Genomic DNA, 24,828 nt, shown 5'->3' on the forward strand with positions numbered 1-24,828 from the left:
GTGTGCGCGCGCGCGTGTTTGTGTGTGTGTGTGTGTGTGTGTGTGTGTGTGTGTTGGCCTGACTGGGGGGAATAAAAACAAGAACACCAGATAAAAATACATTTTCAGTGAAAAAAGGCCCTAGGACTTATAGCCCAAAGATTACTGTCTGAGCAATGCAATGATCTTGATAAATGGGGCCTTGTGGTTTGAGGGGGTTTGTGATGGTCCTCTGCTGTAATGAAAAGGGAAGCCTTTCTTGTTTACTTAACAAAGCCTTATTCTTGCAGGCTCATCTCTAACATAAATATGTGATGCTACTTATGCCACTGACACACACGTTCCCTTTTTTTTTAAACGTGTTGCTACTAATTTAATTTGACTGCGTACTTTGGTTTAGGTCTTTGTTTCTTGTCATGTTATTACTTGGTAAACTAAGAAGTGTTAAAATTGAATCAAAATTCATATTACAGCATTAGTACCGGCAGCCTTAATTAGTAGTAGAAGATGCTGTCCATATATATATGTACCAAATAACTAACTTTAGCATATTTTTCTCATGTATTCAGTGGTGATATGTGGTACTAAAATACATTTTTTCCAACATCTGATTTTGCTTTAGCATCAAATGTTATTTTTCAATTTTACATGACAAAGAGAACAAGAATTGTGCAACCCACAGAATTTTTACATATGCAGTTAAGACTTTATTATGAGCTTCTTACCAGAGAAAAAGCTCTCATGAAAGGGTACAGATAGAATTTTATTCCATTTATAGTATCATTAAAATTTATTATACCTTTTGCTTAAAATTTTAAAGGTAAATTGTTTGGTTTCTTCTATTGTTCTAAAATGACCTTATTAATATTAAACTTTATATTCTTCTGGCACTTACCTCAAAACTCACAATGTTGTTTATTCTATCAGAAATATATTTTTATTGGTTTTACTGGAATTTGTGAATCATTGAAAGAGTTAGTGTATAATTAAATCATTTTTGCTCAGCAAGTCATCAAAATTGACATACTAAAGGTTTTAAATGTCTTATCTATACAGACACATATCTGATTTAATTTAAAAAGACTTCATTAACAGAGGTATGAGTTTATTAATGACACTGGCCATTTTTTTTTAGAGCTTTCCAAGTAATTCTGTCGTATAAGTATTGAAGGATTGATTTTAATTTTGAACATGTTTACATAATATTTTTGATAAAGCTGGTGCCTAAAATTAAGAAAACATTATTTGTTAAACTATTCTGTTTATACTCTGCATATTCTCTCCCTCCTTACTTTTTATAAGTATGGATGTTTCATGAACAATATATACAGCATTTTGGGCAAGTATAAAAGCAATGAGAAAAATGGTATAAAGAAAATGTTAGACATTAAATTGTTTTTCTAAGCCCAATGCAAACATAATAAAACATTTATTTTCATTTATTAGTGAAAGAATAATATAATTTTACTGACTGTTTATTTCTATAAATTCTGAAATTATAGGTTTAAAAATAGTTTTGTCTTTAAAAGGGAACACTTAAAAATTATAAAACAATAGAATTTCATTGTGAAAAATGCAGAGTATTTTGTAGGACAATATAACAACTCACATGTAATCTCCCACCTAGCATTTTAAAAATGTGTGTTTTAGTGAAATTCTCTTTACGGTTCTTTTCTACACAGACAGACACACAGACTTCACTTGGGATCATGCTCTGTGCACAGCCGTGTACTCTGAATTTACATGTCATTGAACATTTTTTCGAAATCAAGTTTATTTGCCACCCAATATTTTATCTGGCAAATGTAGCATTATTTTGTTGTTGATTACATTATTTGCTTTTTTCTCTATTTTAAAATTATAGATCAAGGAATTTTTTTAAATCCTCACCAGAGGACTAGAGGGAGGGAGGGAGGGAGGAAGGGAAGAAGAGAGAGAGAGAGAGAGAGAGAGAGAGAGAGAGAGAGAGAGAGTGATCAGTTGCCCTCTATACACCTTTAAACTCCCTGACTGGTGATCGAAACCACAACCCAGGTGTGTGCCCCAATTGGGAATCAATTCAGCAACCCTTTGATGCACAGGATGACACTCAACCAACTGAGCTACTCTGGCTGGGCTCAAGTAATTTTTATCCTCTATGATGGTTTATCCTCTATACTTTCCATATTTGGAACTCTCATTTGTATTTGTTACTGTTTTCATTCTAAGCAGAATTATGAGACTATGCTTCTTGTCACTAGAGACCCAACCCTGGAGAAAGCCAGAGGCTAGATATCTACTCTCCTCATTTTACTTTTCTCCTTCAATCTACCAGTAGTCACAACCATATGTGGAATTTCTCTGTTACAAGAGATGCTGGTACATGAGTACACATACCTTGTAGTTATAGGTAGCCATGGCGATGCTGAAAGATTCTTCAGTACTTTCTGTTTTTTGCCTTCCCTCCCAAAAAAGTCTGTGTTAACTTTTGTTTTTAACAGGCATTATCTCAAAGTTTACAGGGTTGCTCTGAACTGTTGTACAAAGGTTTTATTTCCCAAAACATTTGTCATCGATGTACTTATAAAGTGTACAAGGATTTTAAATAATATGTACTCCCAACATATTGGCGAGTTAATTATAGGTGAGTTAATTTTGGCCCAAAGAGTTAATTGACTTACCCAATTGCTCCCAGTTGTCCATTGATATAAATGGGAAAAAGACTCAAGGTTTATCAATCTTATTTTTTCCATTGTATTAGAATCTATAAGAACCATTTCTGGCCAATATATAGATTATGAAGGTTATCTGGGATACTTAGCTATCTTACGTAATACTTGCTTGTTTCCATAGTTATATCTAATTCTTTTTAGAGGACTTTATTTTCTATTATTAGTGCTTTCAGGATATGACAGTAACTACAATGAAACAATTAGGAGATACCTCAACACCACAAATGGTGACATATCCAAGGCTATAGCAGTTCATAGGAACTTAAGTGTTGAGTACATCAGGATTCATAGAAATGTATATTGGTTCCTTCCCATGGAATCCTTTGTTTAAATCATTTGAGAAGTGGCACCTTGCAACATGTTTAAGGCTATGGCTATGCTGGATAAAAACACTTAGGAAATAGTTTTCTTGTACAAAATGTGGATCTTTGAAAAATGATAATTATTATTCTCATTTGCAAGTGTAATGATAACACCCATTTTTAGAGATGGTGGAGACTGAGGTTGAGAGTATATTGTGACTTGCACAACATTGCATAGCTTGTGGTGGAAACAGGATGTGAACACAAATTCCTTTTATTTTCCCCCTTTATTTACTGCCAGTAGAATGACTCACATTTGTGTCTTTTCATTGCCCTCTTAATGTTGAATTTAAATTTAGGGTTATTATATTCAACAGATTACCATATACTCTTGGATTCTTTTTAGCCTGACACAAACTTTGGAGAAGGAGTCATCAATGATTTTGTTAGAAAAATCTAATTAAAACCTGATATTGCCACATAAAAGAGATCAGGAAAAAATGAATCAGTGTTGTTTAGTTCAGTGTTTCAGTTCTAATTTGACCATCTATTTAGGATTGCCATTTTTCATGATGTGGATAAATATATATGATTGTCATATGTCTGTTCTGTAAAATGTTTACTACTTTGCAAAATCACAGTTCCACATTTTTTTCTAAAAGCTCTTTGATAGTAGAAGGCAGAATTCTCTGATTTCAAATTCTTTTCTTGAGAACAAGAAAGAATAGAAGCAAATGAGCTGTTGACTTCTAACATTTACTTTAAAGTTTACACTATAGGCCATTTTTAGACAGACTGTACTCTTTGGTGCTTCATCCATTTTAAATTGTGTGAGTAGAACAAAGTTGTAGCTCCCACGAATTAATTAGGAGGCAAATTTAAATCAGATACTCTAAATAAACACTAATTAGGATCTTATGAGTAATTTCCTGTCAGATTTCTGTCATCTTAAAAAAAAACAGTGAAAATAATAAAAACGGTCCAATTAAAGGTACACTTATAAATTTTGTGTTTGTCATTTACAAAGCATTTTTAATTGAACCACTTGCAGTCATTAAGTCCTCAGTAGTCCTTGACTTCTACAGAGAATTTACTGAAACATCAGAGTGCTTATGAAACATTGTATGAAACATTGTGCCAGATACTAAGAAACAAGTTTAGAATACAAAGGTCAAGTGACTATACAGTGTGTGTGTGTGTGGGGGGGGGGGGGGGGGGGGGGGTAGGGCGGGCAGTTATACATACAGCTATGCAGAGGGAGGGGCAAGAAATAAAGGTGAATCGAAGTACAGTTGGTCTCTACTTTCCAAACCGAAGCAGGTGTGAAAAAGCCATTTTCAAACTCTGTTACTTTGGCAGTGACTTCTCTACCAACCATTGACAATCAAAGAGTTTGATTTTAAATGAATTTAAGGAGTGAAGTTCACGTTTGGGTCTTTATTTCTCCTGATTTAAATTTGATTGAGAGGCCTGCCATTTAATCCTAACTCACCAAGTGGTTGATAACTTACAAGGGCTTGAGAGGAAAGTAGTTCTGTATGGGCACTTAAAAAGCCTGAACTATTAGTTTGATTTCATTTAATTTTGAAATTGTGAGTGATACCCCTAGTGTGGGAATTAAACTGAATAGGCCACATGAAGAGTTCTATATTATATCTTCCAGCACTTTGCTTAAGTTAAGCATTCCTGTTTTGCTTTGGTGGACCCTGTAAGGGAACCTAAGATGAATGTCCAGGTTTATTTTCATTGAGTTTTCTCTCATTACTATTTAAAATGCTTGTTGATTCGGTCTGTTTTGTCATTTAATGGTAAACAAGCAGTATTCTGTAAGTTTTAAGGAAAAAAACAGCTAGGAAGTGCTTATTGTATACATGGGTTTTATTATTTGGAGATTTGTTTTTAAACTTTTCTTAGCATATTCTTTTATAAGAATAAATGCATGCTTAAGCATCTTTTAGGAAAAAAACGAGGAGGGGAAGAAATTCTGGTGGTTTTTAAAGATGCTGTATGCTTATAAACATTTCTATGGAGATGAATGATACACTCCTTTTTCTTTTGAAAATTAAACAATGTTCATTCCAAATGCATAATTTAAAACTTTAGTTGTTTGTTTCCTTGTCTATATTTTGTTTCAGATATAGAAAGGCATCAGAACTGCTTATTTTAAATAATGTTATTTCTGTTTCCAGGTATTTGACTTGATAGAAATACATAATTACAGAATTGTCCTACACTTAATAAATACCCGTTAGAGATATTTTTGTTTCCAACTTTGTATATTAATTTTTAGGAATGTATCCAATATATATCCTAACACCTTTTTGATTATGCTGCCAATGATCTTTGTATTGCTCAATATTCTCCTAGAAAATGATCTTGAAAAGCCTGATGCAAAAATAATTTACTTACATGGGGTTAGAAATTTAAATTTGAATTTCCATTTTTTGTTTCTCTCTTATGGATAACTTTCCTTAGCCTGCCCAAGACCAAGTAGGTTATAGATTGGAAAGTCTTTCACACAAAAGGTTTAACATGCATCAAATTCATATATCCAGTGTTCTAATATGTCATCATTTTTTTCTGTTAGCTCTACGATTTTACCAATGCTCTCAGTTCTTACTCTTCACATACTATTGATTGTAACTTCTTTCTCATCTTTGAAGGAAACAGTGTAAAGCATCTACTTTCAGCATCTACTTTCAGAAGACGAAGAGTATATCTAACCCACAAAATAGTAGCATTTTTATTTTAGGAAACCAGTCTTCTAGTATTAATTATAATGTTATTTTGCTTACTAAATACATATAAAGAACCACCTTATTCTTTCATACATGGACAGTACTTTATTCATCAGCAGCTCTTCTTGGTTTTGTGCTCAGAATTTATTCTGCATCTGATTACTTCTTACCCCTGGCAATCCTCTCACTTTTGTGACATCAGCTTGCCTTGACAGTCACAGTAATCTGCTACTGAAAAGATGATTGCCCTCAAACTGAAAAGAAGTTTGCTAATTAATTTATTGAAAAAAACCAGCTTATTGAAACATGAAAAGTCGAGTTCAGAGATTCTGTTTTGTTTTTAATTATTGCATAGTTGGTATCTACTATGGTTGGCATATAGAGAATATACTCATAAAATGCTTGTGGAATGAAAGGAAAATAAAAGGATTTATCTGTTCCAGAAAATTTATTGACTGCCTGCTATGTGTAAGATATTCTACTAGGTGCTGGGATATTTAAATGAAAAAGAATTAGATTTTTTTTAACCTTGAGGAAGTCACAGTCTGGTGAGGGGACATATATGAAAGACACACATAGTAGTAAGTGGTATAGCATAAGCTCATATAAAGTGCCAGCAGAGCACAAAGGGGGCACCTAGCCTTCCTAAGAGCTGAGATGTTCTGTCTTGTTGTAACATCCATGTGGGTAAGGAAGGAGGTGCATGTTATTGGGTTTTTATAACGAGGAAAAACATTCAGTCTTATGACCTTTCCTGGTCCTCTTTATTCCTCAGTATTGTTGGGTTCACAGAGGGCAAGGCGTATATGTAGGACAATCCATGGGGACTTTCAAATTGATCAGAACTGTAGGATTTTAGAATTATGTTACTTTTGTTTTTTTCTTTTTGATACCAATGGAAGTGTTAAATAGCCATACTTCAAATTTAAGAAGGCTACTGTCTTAAAAGATCTTCTGTTTTTAAGAAGTACGTTTGCAAAAAGTAGTTATGGTGTGACCAGCACTTAAGGTGTTATTTATTTATTGGCCATTTTGCAAGACAGTTTGAACTGCAGTGTGGCAATTTTCCAGATTAAACTCTTCTTACGTTTTCTGTAATATCCATAGTAGATCCTTCCCATTGAGTCATGCTGCTGTTTCTGCTTTCGTTGGTGTTTCATATTATATCTCAACTTCCTTACAGCTGAGTCAACTCTGTTGGCATAAGTAATGTGAGCCTTCTTTAGAGAACCAGATAAAAGGCTTCCAGACAGATTCAGTTTCAGGATAGTTTCATTATTTGCCTTGTAATCCTAGTGTCCTGGATTTGAGGCGTAGGCATACAGTTATCTTGTGTTACAGAAATACTTTTTCCCAAAACTTTTTAGGTGATGTGTCCAGGTCTAGAGTTTCAACAAGCCATGCTCCCAATAACTTTGAATTACATTGTGCTAGTTTTTATTTCAGACCTTGTTACAGGGTGGAGCAAAAGAAGGTTTACAGTTGTGAGTATGCAAAACAGAGTTTATTCTTGTATTATAATTTATTAAGTATTGTATTATTTTCCATAGGAACCACTGTAAACTTACTTTTGCCCCACCCCATATTATTTGATCTTCCTTTACTTCTTTTCCCGTCTGCCCCTGCTGATGGCTTTGGGTATCAAATATTGCCACACTTGGTTATTCAAGTTCATTTTCTGTAAAAGAAAAACATTAACACTGTAAATGAATGATTTATTTAGTTGGGTAAGTGTGCTTTATGTTCCTGTTATGGTGTGTGAAGAATTGTTTTCATTTCATGTAATAACCATATTGGGAATAAAGCAGATTTTCTGGAAATCTTAAGACATTGAAGGAATCTCATAAGCTTTTACCAAGGAGATAACATTTTGGACATGCTCTAGTTTTATTAAAGTTACTCTATTTGCATTAAGATCATGTCTCCTTATAATCATACAGCCTTCGGGAAAGTGAATATTCTGAGTTATGAGGAGTGTGCTGAACCACAAATATAGAATTAGAGGAGTATTTCTGATCCTTTGAATTACAGGTCTCTTGATCAAGCCAGTCAGCTGTGTGTGTGTGTGTGTGTGTGTGTGATGAGACTGTGAGCAGTATAATTTTTCATTTCCTTTAGAAGTAAATATCAATAAATACAAGCTTTTCCTGTCCTGAAATGGAAGCTTCTTAAAACCTTGCTGTCTGGACAGTGGAACCACACGTGCTTAGTGTGTGGTTAGTATACTTACTAATTAAAATTTGCCAAGAGCAGATTTCATGTATACATAGGGTATGTCTCTAGTGTGGATGGAGAGCCCCTAAAAGTTTAGGATATTGTGTGTGCTTGATGAGTGTTTTCCTCTTTTTATGGTTTATTTTGAATATGTCTTATGTTTTCTAATGATAAGGCTCATCCAGAAATATTTTTTTAGTTATTCTTTCTACTTTAACACTACATTAGTCTCCACATAACCTGCTGATGACTTTTCTCAGTTTTTCATACTGGCTTTCTAAAGTTCAGTTTTATAATTTTGACCTAGCATTTTAACAGCACCAGTCAGGGAGTCAGGGAACTTAGGGCGTGGGTTTTAGGCTCTTTGAATTTAAACAAGTTACTTAGTCTATCTGAACTTTGGTTTCCTCATTTGTAATATTAAGGGTAACATTTGTAACATTTATTCTCTAATTCAACTTCAGCCATGATATAGATGATCTCTCTTCTTGGATTATATAAACTGCTTTGGTCAGCTTCTATATCTATCCCCACAAAGAAGACCCTTATAGTCCCAAGATCCAGGTATCTGCATCCATTTGTGCTGAAAAGATTAACCGTGTCTTCCATATTCTAAACAGTATCTAAAATGCCTTGTCCTACCTCCAGTTCTCTAGAAATATGGTAGCTTTTTGTTGTAGAATTCTTGCACCCTTTGAATTCATTGGAAGCCCAGGGAATAGCCATGACAGGGCCTAAATATTATCATCTTCCCTTATTAATCGACTAGAGGCATGGTGCACGAATTCATGCACAGCTGGGGTCCCTCCCAGCCTATGAGGGCTGTCTCCCCAGTCCCAATCAGGTCCGGCTCGGGGGAGGGACCACAGGAGGTTGGCCATGGGAATGCACTGACCACCAGGGGACAGCTCCTGCATTGAGTGTCTGCCCCCTGATGGTCATAGCTACCGGCTGGTCGTCGGGTTATCCAGTCGTCAGGTCATAACGGTTGCTTAGGCTTTTATATGTATAGATAGATATGCCTCCAAATCAGCCAGGATGCCTGGATTACTGTCAGCCTGTCACCCTCCTACCCCTTCCATAGAAGTAGCTGTGCTTGCTCCACTGGTAGAGCTATTTCTGAAACATGAAACCAGAGAGAAAGAGTGAATTTATTGGGTGTCACCATTAGTATACAAATGGATATTCTCAAGTCACAAACAAAACAAAACTGATGAAATTTAATGGAGATATTTGTTGGCTCAATGAGGGCAAGGGCCTTATGTATCTCATTCATTCTGTCCCTAGACCCAGAATGTCTCAGCATAGTAGGCCTTCCATAAACATTTGTTGAATGAGTGAATAAATGAAACAATTGCATAAGTACAGAGTGGAACAGCTTACTTAGCTCCAGATGTAGAGTCCTGGAGCACATGCTGAGGATGGAGAACTGGCAAGGGGCCATATCTGTAGCCTCATTAAGTAAAAAAACATGTATCTTTACCTGGAGTGTTAGAAGACTTAGTAGGGGTGGAGGATTCATTTACTTTAACTCTTGAGTAGATAGCACTTAGACTAATGAGAGATTTTACAGTTTTGTCAAGTGTTCGGTTCCTTGAAATTTGAGCTGGTCATATAGGGGTTGGATCACCTTCTGTCAGATGTGTAAAAGAAGGGATTTCTGAAAGAACAGGTAGTTGAACCCCCTGTTCTCTTTGAGTTCATAGTTCTGAGTTTTACTTTGAAGGGAGATTAGATAGGACATGCTAACTGTCTCATGGAGGACAGTAAATTGAATAATGAAATTTTCAGTTTTTGCTAAAGAGATTGAATTTATAGGGCTTTTTCTGACATGATCAACATTTTAAGGATATCAAAATATGGAAGTAGTTTTGTCTTCTTATTAATAAGAGTCAAATAACAGAAAAGTGACAGTTGTAAAAGAAAGATGGCTGTGAGAAAAATGAGAACAGAAAGATCAATTAGAATACCATTGTGAATTGCCTGGGTTTAGACTATAAACAGTTGTCCTTTAAATACATCAGTAACCCCAGGTACTAACATCACACCTGTATTTGTGCAGAGGAAACCTCCTAGCACACCTGTGTAACCTCTGAGTGTAGAGATCTTCATGGTAATTAATGAAATTTACAGTGTTGAATTTGAGCTTCAAAAAATGTTTAAATCACTTATGTAGCAAAGTTGGGGAATTTAAAGATAATTATAAATATGTTTTGTGGTTTCCTGAAATAAGCAGTTTATTGAAGAAGACAGGTCGATGCATTTTTTAAAAACTATAATATGAATAATGTGTTGTGGAAACATTTTATATTGGGTGATTAAGAAAGAAAGGCATCTTGAGGATAAACTTTGAAGGATAAGAAGTATAGATGGCAGGTATACCAACATGTGGCTCCTCCCATGCAACTCTTTGAAGTTGCACTCTTTTAAAAGGACCTGGTAGCCAAGAGATAGCATTGATCTTGGTGTATCCTTGTTGTTATGTAGCAGCAATACAAAGGCAAGGATCCTCACCTAGAGACTTGACAGTAGGTTGCTTTCTAGTAAGTAAACTACAAAATCATCAAATACTATTCAGAGCCAGGATGCTAATTTTTCAGAAGGGCTCCCAGATGAGATCAAGATATCCATATTTATAAAGAAATGCCATAATAATGAGGAGGGAGAGTGTGTCCGGATCCAAATGAGGACAAAGCATAAAGTTAGGGAGATGTATTTGGGCAGTCTCCATCCAAACACTGCCCGGGAGAATGGAACACTTTTTATCGTGGCTTGTATGTTCCTGATGTGTAGATGGACATGCGAGGCTGTTATCTCTTGTTTATTAAGTAACATTCTGTAGAATATGCCTTTTCATCTAGACTGGTCTACAGGGAGAAAATGTATTGGTTATGCTGACATGAGCATTCTGATCCATATGGCAGTTATGGTCCTCATTGTAAATTAATGTAGTTAATTGAGTGGCATTCTAGTTTGCACATTAGTCTCTTGTAAATTTAATGTTACTCTACTGCTAAAAGTTGACTCAACTTAGAGTACAAAAAAAAAATTCAGTTCCTAAGTTTACAAAGTTGAAGTCCAGACCAGGATGATGTACTCAAGACAAATACTGTCTCTTGGCTACCAGTTCCATTTGAAATAGTGCAACTTGAAGCAGTATTGAACACATCAGATTGATCGAAAGAGACACATGTAGGCATATTTGAGAAGCTGCAAGAGGTTAAAGTATGAGAGGATGGAAAAGAGGGTGATGAGGCTGGAGAGAAGGGCAGAAGACAAGTTGTAAAAGGACTGTTCTTTGGGGCAGAGGGTGCTTTATTTATTTTAAAAAGTAAGTTGAATTGCCTGGTGGCTGGTGTGGCTCAATGGGTGACTTCGACCTATGAACCAGGAGGTCACAGTTTGATTCCCTGTTGGGGCACATGCCTGGTTTGTGGGCTTTATCCCCAGTGTGGGGCATGCAGGAGGCAGCTGATCAATTATTCTCTGTCATCATTGATGTTTCTATTTCTCTCTCCCTCTCCCTTCCTTTCTGAAATCAATAAAACTATATTAAATAATAAAAATTGAATTTAAAGGAAATATGTGTGATTATTCTGCTAAAATATCATTCTACTTTTCCTCTTTATTTTTCATTGAAAACATCTCTTTGTTATTTTAAATTCAAGCTGGGTTTGCATACCACATAATCTTCCTGCTTGTGTTATGTTTATTAGGGTAGGTAAAGGTGATTAGGCTGTTATGGAATGTCTGAAGGCAAAACTAGCCAGCATCATGACTTTTTGGTCCACCATTTACACTTACAATTTTAGTGAGTCTGTTTTTTTCCCTTCCAAGCCGTGTGCATTACAACTTGAATTTCCCTGGTAATGAAATTGTGTAATCATGATTGAAAATTGTTCTGCCTACAGGGGGCCCCCAAGTCCTTGTAATCTCTTAAAGGGCTCCTTAGAAATCCTTTTTATTAAATATACTATTTGCTTACTTGAAAAGTAGCTCCATCTTGCTTTTATCAAATTTTTATGACTCAAAGCAATTTTGGAGTATGACTGCATTTGAAAACTTAAACTTTTAAAAAATGATGTTTTGATGACATAAAGATTATAACACTTATTTTTTTTCTTAAATGAAAAAGCTGACATGATCTTATTTGACATTTTGCATTTTGTAGTGTTTTACTAAATTTTTGGTAGTTCAAAGTCAGTTATAGTATCAGCTTTTACTCTGACCATTAATGATATTAAATTATTAAATGATACGGGATTTTTTTCAACTTTTACTTTTGGTTGCAGATTAACTATAATTTTCTTTGTCAGTTATCCACTACCAGTTCCCTCAATGCCCTACTTATGAATTCTTTATAATTTGATCTCAGTTAATGAATAGGCAGAAGGTTTTATTCCAGTAAAGGGACTGACAGAATTAGATCTGTTTTCTAATGCACTTCTTTAAGTTGGTTGTTTGGATATTACAGGTGTTTCTTGCCTCCACTTAATAATTGTTTTTATTTATGAATGCTTTAGGAGAAACATATAAGCAATGAAGAAGAGCACTTAAGGAGGATGGAAGAGGCCAGATTGCAGCTCAAGGATCAACTTCTTTGTCTGGAGACTGAACAAGAATCCATTCTTGGTGTAATAGGAAAGGAAATTGATGCAGCTTGTAAGACCTTCTCCAGGGACTCGATGGAGAAATTCAAAGTAATTATGAGTTCTCATTGTGCTTTTCACTTAGTTTCCTTATATCTATATATATATAAGCCTAAGCAACCACTGGCCGATTGGCCGACCGACCAACCGTCCAGTTGCTATGACATGCACTGATCACCAGGGGGCAGACGTTCAAAGGAGGAGCAGAAACCACCAGCATGGAAACATGGAACAGACTGATGAATCTCAGAGGGAATGGGGGAGGGAGGAGGGCAGGAAGAGATTAACCAAAGATCTTATATACATACTAGAGGCCAGTGGGGTCCTTCAGCCTAGCCTGTGGGGATCAGGCCGAAACCGTCCCAGTGCATGGATTTGTGCACTGGTGGGGTTCCTTGGCTTGGCCTGTGGTGATGGGGCTGAAACCAGCTCTCCAACATCCCCCGAGGGGTCCCGGATTGTGAGAGGACACAGACCAGGCCGAGGGACCCCACTGCACCAGGCCTCTAGTATAACTATAATAAGATTTTAATGTATGGTTACATGGTATTTACATTTTTGTTTGAGAAAGTTTTATGAAAGAAAATAACATCTTGCATTTTTTGGAATGAGGTACTGTATCGCACAGTTCCGGTGAGAGAACATGTGCTGTGATTCCATTGAATTGTCTGTCTCACATTTAAAAGAAAATGTCTTACAAGAGAGGCAGCAGTTCTGGCTAAAATGCATTGTTGGGTCAAGAGGCCTGGATTTTGAATTTTTCATTTTCACAGGCCATTTTTGTTGTTGTTGGTATACTACTGGCCAATATCTATTGAGCACTAGTTACATTACAGGAACTGTGGTAAGTATGTTGTATGTAATCTCTCCCTTAATCCCTAAAACCACCCAGTCCTATAGGTACTCTGATTAAATCCATTTTTTTTTGACAAAGAGAAAGCAAGACTTGGAGGGGTTAAGTAACTTGCCTCTGGACATATATCTAGTTAAATGCTAAAACTAGGACTAAAAACCTTGGGAGTCTAACTCTGGAGCTTAATCAAGTAACCACTATGCTATTTGCCTTCCCCATTTAAACAAAGTATATTTAATTTAGCTTTTCTATCTTTCAAATGGGATATTGATTGCAATTCAATTTATAGTCCTAGTGAAATGATCAATAAAAACAGAAGTAATCATAGGTGTTCTTAATTTCTTCAAGGTAAGCACTTCTTATTAACTCTAGGTTCTAGTACTGCTATATTACATACAGAGAGCATTGACAAGCTATCATTTACCACTGTATTTAGTTCATTTGATGATATGATATTACTAAAATTATAGGATCAGGCATAAGGGCTTTTTAAAAATCCTCTTCAGGTGTTTCTTTTGTCATTCATCCTTTTCCTCATATAAAATAACTATTCCATTTTATAGTACTTTCCCCATTTTTTTCCTTACCATTTTTTTTCTTGGTTTTCTTAAGTGGTGTTTTAAAGAAAATAAAACTATAATTCTACTCGTGAAGTAGAAGGTGTTTTAGGATTTGACTAACAAAAATATTTCAACTGATAGAATTTGGTGGAGTTGGCGGATTTCTATGATATGTATTTATCTGTACATTTTTGAAACAAATCAGATGTCAGTTTAAGAGGACTGTGAGCCAAATATGAGCAGTAATTGGCTTTTGGGGAAAACTAACTCTTTTAGTCTTGTTGTAGGGCCTGCTATCATGCTGGTTTATTTATATTTTATTGTCTAATGCTGCTATATTTGTATAATATTTGTTGTGTTTACATATATTTAAAGGATGTGTGGCCTTGAAATCCTAATTGCATCAAAAAGAATCATATATTACCAAGGAAATGTTTATTCTATATTTAAGTATTTATGTCAGGACAACTTGTTTTTGGTCAAGTAGAGATATAAAAATGGAAACATTTGGATCATGCTATAAGGTATATAAACCTTGTTATGGTTAATTATAGGCTAAAATATAGTTTGCATATAGCAGGTTGCTTAAATTTTCCTTCCATCTAACATATTCTGAAAAGCACCCTATTTTTTAATAGGCTTTCAGTCATAGAATGATTGTAGTAATGGGTCTTGGCACCTTTTCTCTTGGAGAGAGACTAATTCAATCCACGTGATGGGTGGAGATAAATTTAAAAGAATAGGCATTTTTTCAGTTTTTTTTTTTTAAGACCACATTTTTTTTTTTCCATTGTGGGTCTCTTTCTGTTTATACCTTCTGTTGTTTCATTTCTGTACACTTGAAAAAAAGAATACACAAGAACATAACATTTGCTCTCACCTCAAAGAAACCACCCTTGGGTGTTTGTTAAGATAAATTCTTTGCTTTGTAGTTCAGAGATCTATAGGAGAGGCGATCCTTGTAAAATGTTTTAAAAAATGGATTAATTCCATTTCTTTGTCATTTATTGACTTTTTGAAGTATTGCTGATGAAATTTTCAGCCATTTTATGTAGAGAGCGACTGTGTTATGGAATGGATTGAATAATAGATATGTAACAAACAAGTCTAGGAAAAGTCCTTGGGGATATTGGTATTATTTCTAATTAAAATTTTCTTTTTCCAGTCACTATACCTATTCTACTTTAGTAAATGTCTGTAGTGTTTGAAAACTTAAGGGTAGACACTTAATAAACCACCACCATTATAAAACATTTAGGAAAATGTCTGAAGTGAAGATACATCATTTTCCCAGACCAGTCTTTGATAATTCAGGAGCTTTCCCGTAACACTTGGTCTGAGTATTCATTTATTTGTAAGGCATAAAGAGGATAGGCTTTGGATCAAGACTTTTTTTTTTTTGCTATGAACTAGAGTGATTAGGAATATTTTCCTTGAAAATATAGGGAGAGAGGGCATGAGAGTTTGGTAGGGTTTAGACAGTGAAACAGTAGATGAGAGAAAGGTTGGATATGAGAATACAGCATTCCTGTATATGACATGTGGTTGGCACTCATTATCATTTTTCAGATGCTGAATGTATTACCTGATGACGTTTCTTAAGGGAGAGATGTGCTCACACATAAGAAAATATGGAAGTATTGGAGAATAGGAATAGATATCTTTTGAAGAGGGGTAGGGTAGTTTTAAGAGAACATTTCTAGAAAGAAGTCCTGCAAAAATATCATAGGTTCAACAAAAGTAGGATTGAGAAAAAAATTTATATTTATAAGTGTAAAATCATTGACAACCTCTGAATACAGTTTTATCAGTAATAACAGAGAAACAGATGGCAGTGAGTTTATAAATGAGTTGGTGTGAAGGGAATCAGGGCAGCTGGCATAGACAACCTACTTATTGTGGGATTTTGTTATCATCATGAGATATAAAGGAATGATTCCATGATTAGTTTCTATCATTTCTACATAATCATTAATGAGACAAAATGGCCCTCATAGTATAAAATTAAAGAAGGATAAATGAGACAAAGAATTAAGTTTCTGTGTAATTACATCACACCCACTGTGAAATACAAGGAGCAAGACTGAGAAAAAGAAACAAGCAAAATATGAAGTAAACTGGTTTAATCAAGGCTGCATGGGAATCAGCCTCCAGAGATTATAGCAATGATAGTACTTGAGAGTTAATTCATGTCTCTGTATTTTAGCTAAATGTTTACATTTTACATATACATATATAAAAACATTATATATATATGTGTGTGTGTATATATATGTGTGTATATATATATATATACATATATATATATATTTACATAAATAGAAATGTTAAATCATGTTTTGGAATTGATTGAGTACTTGGTATGAACTATCTCCTTTCTAAACCCTTAAGTTTTAGACACTTAACTTTTGTATGTTATGGTGAAAATTTTCATTTAGGTAAATTCATTTCAGAGAAAAATCTACTTTTAATAGACTATTCTCTCTCTCTCTCTCTTTTAGTTTTTTTCATCTGGTCCTGACATTAATTATGACCCACATCGCTGGTTAGCAGAAAGCAAGGTAATTGATCTTTGAATCTTAAAGTTATCATAATGTTTATGAGCTTTAAGGTGTCTATTTGGGCTAGCCATATATTTTTGTCACATAATGAGCATGTGAAGCTGTAGTACTTTATTGCTGAGAAAGATTATTATAATGCATTATGAAATCTCCATGTTCCTTTGGCTTAACATTGAAAAATTAGCTTAAATGTATAGGGATGGGATGGAACGAAAAAGGAAGGTAAAACTGTTGAAATATTAAAATTAGATCATCAGAGAGACAAGTTCTTCTGCCTTTTCCTTTGGCTAAAGCAATGTCTCTGGAGTGTACAAAGGTCAGGGCAGCTGTCACCACCCTTCATTACACATATATACTTATCCTAGAAGCCCGGTGCATGAAATTTGTGCACAGGTAGGGTCCCTAGACCTGGCTGGCGACTGGGGCTGATCACGTTCCCACCTCCCTGCCTCCTCACCTCCTCCTTCCCTCACTCCCTCAGCGCCCCACTGCAGCCGCTGATTGCCCACCATATTCTGCACTTCCCCCTGGTGGTCAGCATACATCATAGCGAGCAATGGAACTCCCGTTCTCCCGGTTGCACTCCCGAGTGGACACTTTGCATATTAGCCTTTTATATATATAGATTTTGGTTTCTGAGGGTCCGCTCAAAGCCTGTCAAATCTCTGTGTGGCTTAAGCAAATCCCTTCACCTCTCTGGGTGTCCTGTTTCCTCATTTACAAAATTGGAGGAATTAACTTTAAGTTCTGAAGATAACTTTATTGCTTCATGGTTTTTTTTTATCATTATGATTCAAATTTAATGTAAGGTAAGCAAAAAATAAATAAAATTGAACAATTTGCTAATATTCTACACTTTGGGTAATTATCAACTATCTTCATAGATCAGCTAGGAAATTCAAATTTTTGAAATTTAAGTATTCTATTTCTATTGAAATAGAAATTAAAATATATAGAAAATTATGACCACATAAGGTATAGATATGTTTATTCAAGTATAAATATTTAAGAACTTGCATTTCTTTTTAGACTACTTTTATTTCAGCTTTAACATAAAGTGCAAAATCTTCCATCCCATTTAAATTCTGTAAGAAAACCAACTGTACTGTAAATCTGACCAATCGTGGTCCAACTTAGGGTTTTATTACAAAGAAAGAACCTTTGAGTTTATACAATGTCCTTTTTTAAAAATATGACAAAAATGAAGTTTCAGAGAAGAATGTGACTTTTTCAGAATGGGAAAATGGATCACATGCCATGTCCACTCAAAGTGTTCTTACCATTATGTGTATTGCCATCTAAAGTCTTCTTTCAGCCAAGATTTATTGATTGTGTACTTTTTTGTGTACGGACACTGGGGATATAAGTGTTAGTAAGCCATGGAAGTTAATGGGGGGAATGGTGATGTAAACAAATTTGAAGTCTCCTTAAGGTGTGTTATGTTATTGTAGAACTATGTCAACATTGACAGAAGAACACAGGAGAAGGAAAAACTAACTCTGATGTTTGTACTGGGAGGATGGGAGGCTATGAAGCTGCCAGCATGTCTCAGAGGGCTTCTACAATTGTGTTATATTTAAACTTGGTCATACAAAAAATTTGTATGACCAAAAAATTATAGGTATAAAATGCAAGAATATTTGAGTAAACACAGAATAATGGCCAAGATGGGTGGGTAAGATACAGGTGGGAGGTGGTAGAAAGACAAGGTTTACCTTTGAAGGCCAGGTAGTAATTAGAGAAGCTCTCCTCAAAAAAAATTCTTAAGCCCTAGCTGGTTTGGCTCAGTGGATAAAGCGCCAGGCTGAAGGGTCCCAGTTCGATTCCAGTCAAGCTATACATGCTCGAGTTGGGGGCTCAATCCCTAGTGTAGAGCATGCAGGAGTCAGCTGGTTAATGATTCTCTCTTATCATTGATGTTTCTATCTCTCTCTCCCTATCCCTCTCCCTTCTCTAAAATCAATAAAAAAATATAAAAAAGATACATAAAATTGTTTAAAAATTCTTAATAAGAAACAGTATTATGATTAAAAATAGAAATTTATCCAACCTTGTAAAATTTCTATCCAGTTCTAAGAACTGTGATCCTAACTGTCCTAACCATTTTTGATAGAACCAAATGCAAATTTGCATTTATGCCACCTGCATAGGAAATCTAGAATATGCATATTTTGCTGTCCCAGAATTTTTTTGACTAGAAACTTCTGTTGTGCATTAATAAAGCATTTCTCTTTTTCCTTTTTCCCAACTTCACAGTTTTGACAAGAGCAATGTACTTGGAATTTTCTTTCAAGTTAAAATCTTTATCATTTCTGAACAGAACACTTTCACTGCTGTTGTTCAGCTAACTTATGAGAGCCAGAGATGACTCTTGATCACAGCTCTTTAATTTGGGAGCTAGTAAGCAGTTTTCCCTTATCATTTAATGGGATTGAACTTCTGATCAGACGGGTTTTAATACTGCATGAGACAACTGTTCCTCTACCGCGTAAAAGGGTCCTGATAAGCTCCCCACACTGACCAGTGGACTGGGGAGGAATGGAATCTATTTGTGGAGAGATGGCTTGGGTTATTGATGGGCCACAATACTGTAATTCCCATGAACTATGAGTGAATAGCTCTATAAGTATTGGAGATAAGATCTGAAATCAAAGGACAAAAACTGTATGGAAAGTGGAATTGCTATTCAGCTAGTCCATGCTGACTTCTTGCAGTATTAGAAGGACCTCTGAAGGCCTTTGGTAATTGTTTTCATAAATCTGCCACATGAATTTATTCTGTTAGTGTTAATCCTAAAAGAACTAGAGGACTGAGTGGGGATTGTGTCACTATTGCTTTGTTGGCACAGTACACACATGAAGTCCAACTTAGAGTTGGACCAGGCACAGATAAAATAGCCATCGAATGGTCAGAATAAGGCATTGTGGGTGGAAGATGTTCGAGGTGGTGGTTAAGGAATGCCAGGCAAGGAATTCACAGAGATTGTGGATTTGTTTTGTCATAAATCTTGATAGCAGATGTAGAGACCAAATTTTATTCAGTTTATCAGAGAATTTACTGAGAAACTACTGTGTCCTAGATACTGTGCTGTATGCTCCGGACATAAAAATTAATTAAAACATGATCTTCTTGAGGAACACGTTTTGTCTGGAGAAGCTGACACTTATGTAAATAATTTTAATATCACATGTGCCGGGGCTGACCAGCAGGTCCAGAGCGACAGATGAATGATTACTCTGACACATATTTGCTGTGAAAGAGAGGGCAAAGGGACTGCCTGGCTAGAGACCAGACAGTCTCATTTGCCTGCCTCTTCAGGCTTTTTTGTAACAGCAGTTTGAGCTGAAATTGACTTTTAGAACAATCAGTAGGGTAAGCATTCTTGGGAGGACACAGGCGTCAGCAGTACTCTTAAGCATAAAGATTAAGCATAAAGATTCTGGTAAACACTCGGGGGTCTGTGCGTACAGACTTGTTTGGAAAGGTCAAGGAACAATATGGGCCATCACCTTCAGCCAACTCCCCTAGAAAATTCTTTCGGAATTTCCTCCTTACAAATTTTCCAGCTAAGTCTCCCGTGTTCCCCCACACACATGTAAGAGGTACACAGAAGCTTCTGTGGAGGCTGATGCTTAGATGGATTTTGAAGCTAGCCAACCATAATTATGGGTCCCTATATTGCTAACTTTATCAGCAATACTCTTTTTATTCAAATTTTCTCTTTTCCTTGGCTTTTAGTTTTGAGTCTTTCCTTTATGATTTTAATATATTATTATACTAAATCTCAGTGAGGATATTCTGATAGATTAAAAAGACCATTTTGATTGTTTAACTAGATAATTATAAATATTCGCATCTTATTGGAAGTTGTCAATTATGAATAAGACAACTATTTCCTTACTGAGAAATTCTTTCTCTTTTGGTTTATTTAATAATACTTGTTGATATAGTTAAATAAATGAGGCTATTATGTAATCTATAAAATGCTCTTGTGAGTGGTTAATAGAATGGTGTTTGCATTGTGATTAATAGCCTTGTCAGCTAATTATTATTTGTTATTGTTAAAGTTATTCCTATAGTATTCAAGCTGTTTCTTCCAGATACTTAATAAAGACTCTGGGTGTTTCTCTAACAGATACTGATTCTCATAATTGATTATTGGTTGATTAAATTTCCATAACTTGGTATTTTGTTTTGTAGAATTAATAACATATTCTGCATACATATTCAGTTCACAAAAAGCATCTAGCTATAATCTGTTTTTAAAATTTTGTCTGGCAATGGAATTAAGGCTTCATATGAATAAATTAAAGCCATAGGTCATATTGTATTAGTCTGCTCAGGCTACTGTAACAAAATACCACAGACTGGTTGGTGGCTTAATCAACAGACATTAATTTTCTCACAGTTATAAAGGTTAGAAGTCCAAGATCAAGGGGTCAGGATGGTTTCCGTTAAGCCCTATTTCTGGCTTGTAGAATTCCACCTTTCATGCAAACAAGGGTGGGGTGGGGTTGGGGTGGGTTGGGGTGGTTTGGGGAAGTTGGGGGGCTAGAAATCAGAAAGAGCGGTGAGGGAGCACAAACTTGCTATAAGCCTTTGTGTCTCTTGAGGGTCCCACCCTTATGACCTCATTTAATCTTAATTACTTCACTAAGAGCCCTATCTCCAAATACTGTCACATAGAGGTTTAGAGCTTCAACATGTGAATTTTGAGGGGACCCAATTTAGTTCATAATAACACATATCAAACCTGATTACCACTTTGTTTCAGGTTTTTTTGGAGGTTTATTATTTTGTTTTTACCATAACCAATAGGATTATTGCTCCAATAAAACAGATTTGCTGTTTCTCATAGGCCAAAGATTGTGATGTAGTAAGTGGGAAAGGGAAGGGAAATATGAAGGGCAGATTAAATCTTAAAGACAGTGAGGTTAGCATCTATGAAAAAGAGAGTTTGCTCTGATTACATTTTCTCACCTCTTCAAGGTGGGGGAAGGCTGACTTTATCTCCCTAAGCCTATGGAGAATCTCTCTACCTGATTAGGTGGACCATGGGGATATGTATTTTTAGGAAGCAGAAATGGAAAAAAAAATTAAATCTCTGAAATAAACCCTCTTTTATCAAATTTCTAGTCCTAGTCCAGGGTGATTTTGATTTTTAAATGCTTTACTAAACTGCTTTATATATCAAATTAGGAGGCTAATTGTGTTATGATTAGAAGTTTAGTAGGCCAATTTTTCTGTAGTATTGCCTTTGCAAAGATGTTAGACTATACAAAATTTCTATAAAAAATCTAAGAAAGTGGCTTAATTTCACACCAACTTTTAACTGATATGAACCATTGTATATTTTTCATTTTGCTTAAGTTTGTTAGTTATTGTCCATATTTTCTCATGTTATGATATTTTTCTTACTGTTTTGAAATACTACTGTTTTCTAGATTTGTACCTTGTGTTTTTTTAATTAGTTATAAATGTCATTTTTTAGACTAAACTTCAATGGCTCTGTGAGGAACTGAAGGAGAGAGAAAACAGAGAGAAAAGTCTGCGGCACGAGCTAATGCTGTGCAGACAGCAGCTCAGGAATATGACTGAGAACAAGGAATCGGAGCTCCAGTGTCTCCTGGAACAGATAGAAAGGCAGGAGCTGCTTCTGGAAGAAATACACCAAGAGAAGAGAGGTGTGTTAGCTGCTCTTACTCTCACTGTTCTTTGTTTGTGTTCCTGGAATCCAGCAGAGGGAGAAAACCTACTTCTTTTACCTCCAGCTCAGATTATTGCATACTAGAGGCCTGATGCATGAAATTCATGCAAGAGTAGGCCTTCTTTCCCCCGGCTGCTGGTACCTGCTTCCCTCTGGCACCCGGGACCTGGTCTTCCCTCTGGCTGCTGGCAGGCACCTGGGACCCAGGCTTCCCATGCAGCCCCGGCTTCGTCCAGAAGGTCGTCCAGAAGGACGTACGGAAGGACATCCGGTCTAATTAGCATATTATGCTTTTATTATTATAGATTCTTCTCTTTTCCTTTTTCTCTCCTGTCTTCATTTCCGGGTTCAGAAGGAAAAACTGTCCCGGCCCTGAGAGTGTTTCCATCAGCTACAATATCCCTCCTGTTTACACAGCTCGTGTCATTGGAAAGTGTTAATTTGGCAAGACATGTTTGTTCTTCCCTAGTAAAATACCAAAATTTATGCTTGACTTGAGTAAAATACCTATTAATTCATTCAACAAATACTTATTTTGTTCATATTTTGTCTTGGGCACTGTTATGGGTGCTGAGGATACATTAGTGAATAAATTAGAAAAAATCCTACTCTTGTCTACCTTTTATTGAGTGGGATGACAGAAAATAAATGTAAATAGGTAAATTATATAATAGAAGACTATAAGCACAATGGTGAAAACAATTGAATAAGGGGAAGAGAGTTTGGGAGAGCAGGGGCAGAGTGTAATATGTTTAATATGTAGGCTATATATACTTAACTCTAAAAGTTAGACAAGGACTTGGGAAACTACTTTTCTCTTCGGTTTTACTAGAGAGGCATCATGACAGGAAGAAGAAAAACAGTAGTTATATATGGGGATCCTAAGTGTATCTTATGTTGTGCTGGCTGTAGGCCTTTTCTTTTATTAGTGAACTTCATGAATTTAAGATCCATAAAAAAAATTAATATAGTGTCCCATTAAAGAAACTAAGCATATGACATATGGCAATCCTCTTCAAAATAATTTTTTTTGGTTTTTCATTTTAGTCATCATGGTTATTCCCTATATACCACTTAAAATTTTTTTTACTCTACTATAGTGAGTCTCAACTTTTCTTGTATCAGGACCATTTTATATTCTTAAAAGCTCTTTGAGTTCTCAAAAATTTTATTGTGCATTATATATATCAATACTTACCATATTTAAAATTAAAATTAAGAATTAAAAGATAGTCCTTTAAGGTAATAATTATAAATTCATTCTATGGAACATAAAATTAATGAAATTTAATTATTTTCCAAGACAAAAATATTGAAAAGTGGTATTGTTTTGCACTTTTGTAAATCTCTTTAATTATGGTTTTAAAAGACAGCTGCATTTTCATTTTGTTCAATGCCTTATCAACGAACAAAGAAAGAACCTGGAACGTAGTTGATATGTCAGATATTTGTGAATAAGTGAATGAATGAGTGAATGGATGACTGCTGCACTAGTTAATACGGGAGCCATCACATTTTAGTGAAAAAAGAAATCACAATGAACTCTGCAGGACCACAAGAAAAATCAGTAAATATTTGGCAGAAATTGAGTAATTTAATCAGCGTGATTTATATTTTGTTTATGACACTCTGGGATTATAACAATATTTGTGTTCATAATATTTCAGTTATGTATTACATTTTACAGAAGCATTTAAACTGATTATATTTCTATTCACTTCACAACGATATTCTCTAAGAACTTCCCGATTTATTTAGGGACACTATAACATCGTTAGTAGTAATTCTAGCTCCATTGTGTACTATGATTAGAGTTAGCTCTGTAGCATAATATCTAAAAACTATTTAAAAATACCTGAATATCAAAAATGTAAGCAAACAATAAGAAAAATATGTGTATGTCTAAGATAGTTTCAGTTTTTAATAGTAGAATGAATGTAACTTTTAGAATATTATATTTTCGTTGCTACGGATTGTAGACAAGCTTAAGTATGACCATAAATGTTGAACAGAATGATCTAGGAATTCCAGAGTTTGAACAGGTGAAAGAAAGGTTAACTGGTGTAGCAGGATCCCAGAAGATATGACAGTGGATGAGGTCAAAAGTAAAGGTGGAGAAGTGAATTTTTTCTCCCATTACCTTTTTAGCACTTTGAATACACTACTATTTTTGGCAGTTTCACATCATAATATTTTGAATGGTGGTTCTTTATTTTGATGATTAGCTTCTTAACATCTGTGATTGGGTTTAATTGATCTTTGCCTTCTATATGACTCATACCCATTTGGAGAAAAGGTTGGAATGGGAAATAGCTCCTAGATTTGCTATGTAAAATTGAGAGATCTGTTTTAGTAGAAATCTTTGGAGTTTTAATTCACATTTTAGAAATTTGTCGTGACTAAATTTTTTTTTTGCAAGGTGCTTCAAAAGGATAATACATTCATATATGGATATCCAAGGCATAGAGCCAGCTTAGTGAAAAGTCTAATATACATACACCATTTTTCTGGCCTTACAGAGGGCTCTGAGGATGAGTACTTTTACTAATAATAG

General features: G+C 35.2%; 1 protein-coding gene across 7 annotated transcripts in view; it reads left to right on the forward strand.

The window, feature by feature from the left end:
* CEP128 (centrosomal protein 128kDa) overlaps positions 1-24,828 on the forward strand; it is a 342,764-nt gene that overhangs the window by 138,637 nt on the left and 179,299 nt on the right. For all 7 annotated transcript variants that reach the window (XM_005860142.2, XM_014534684.1, XM_014534685.1 and 4 more), the window contains 3 exons: positions 12,468-12,644; positions 16,508-16,567; positions 22,059-22,251. In XM_005860142.2, coding sequence (XP_005860204.2) covers positions 12,468-12,644; positions 16,508-16,567; positions 22,059-22,251 — 430 coding nt within the window. The remainder of the gene's footprint in view (positions 1-12,467; positions 12,645-16,507; positions 16,568-22,058; positions 22,252-24,828) is intronic.

This window comes from Myotis brandtii, unplaced genomic scaffold, assembly GCF_000412655.1.
Source record: "Myotis brandtii unplaced genomic scaffold, ASM41265v1 scaffold132, whole genome shotgun sequence".
Lineage (NCBI taxonomy): Eukaryota > Metazoa > Chordata > Mammalia > Chiroptera > Vespertilionidae > Myotis > Myotis brandtii.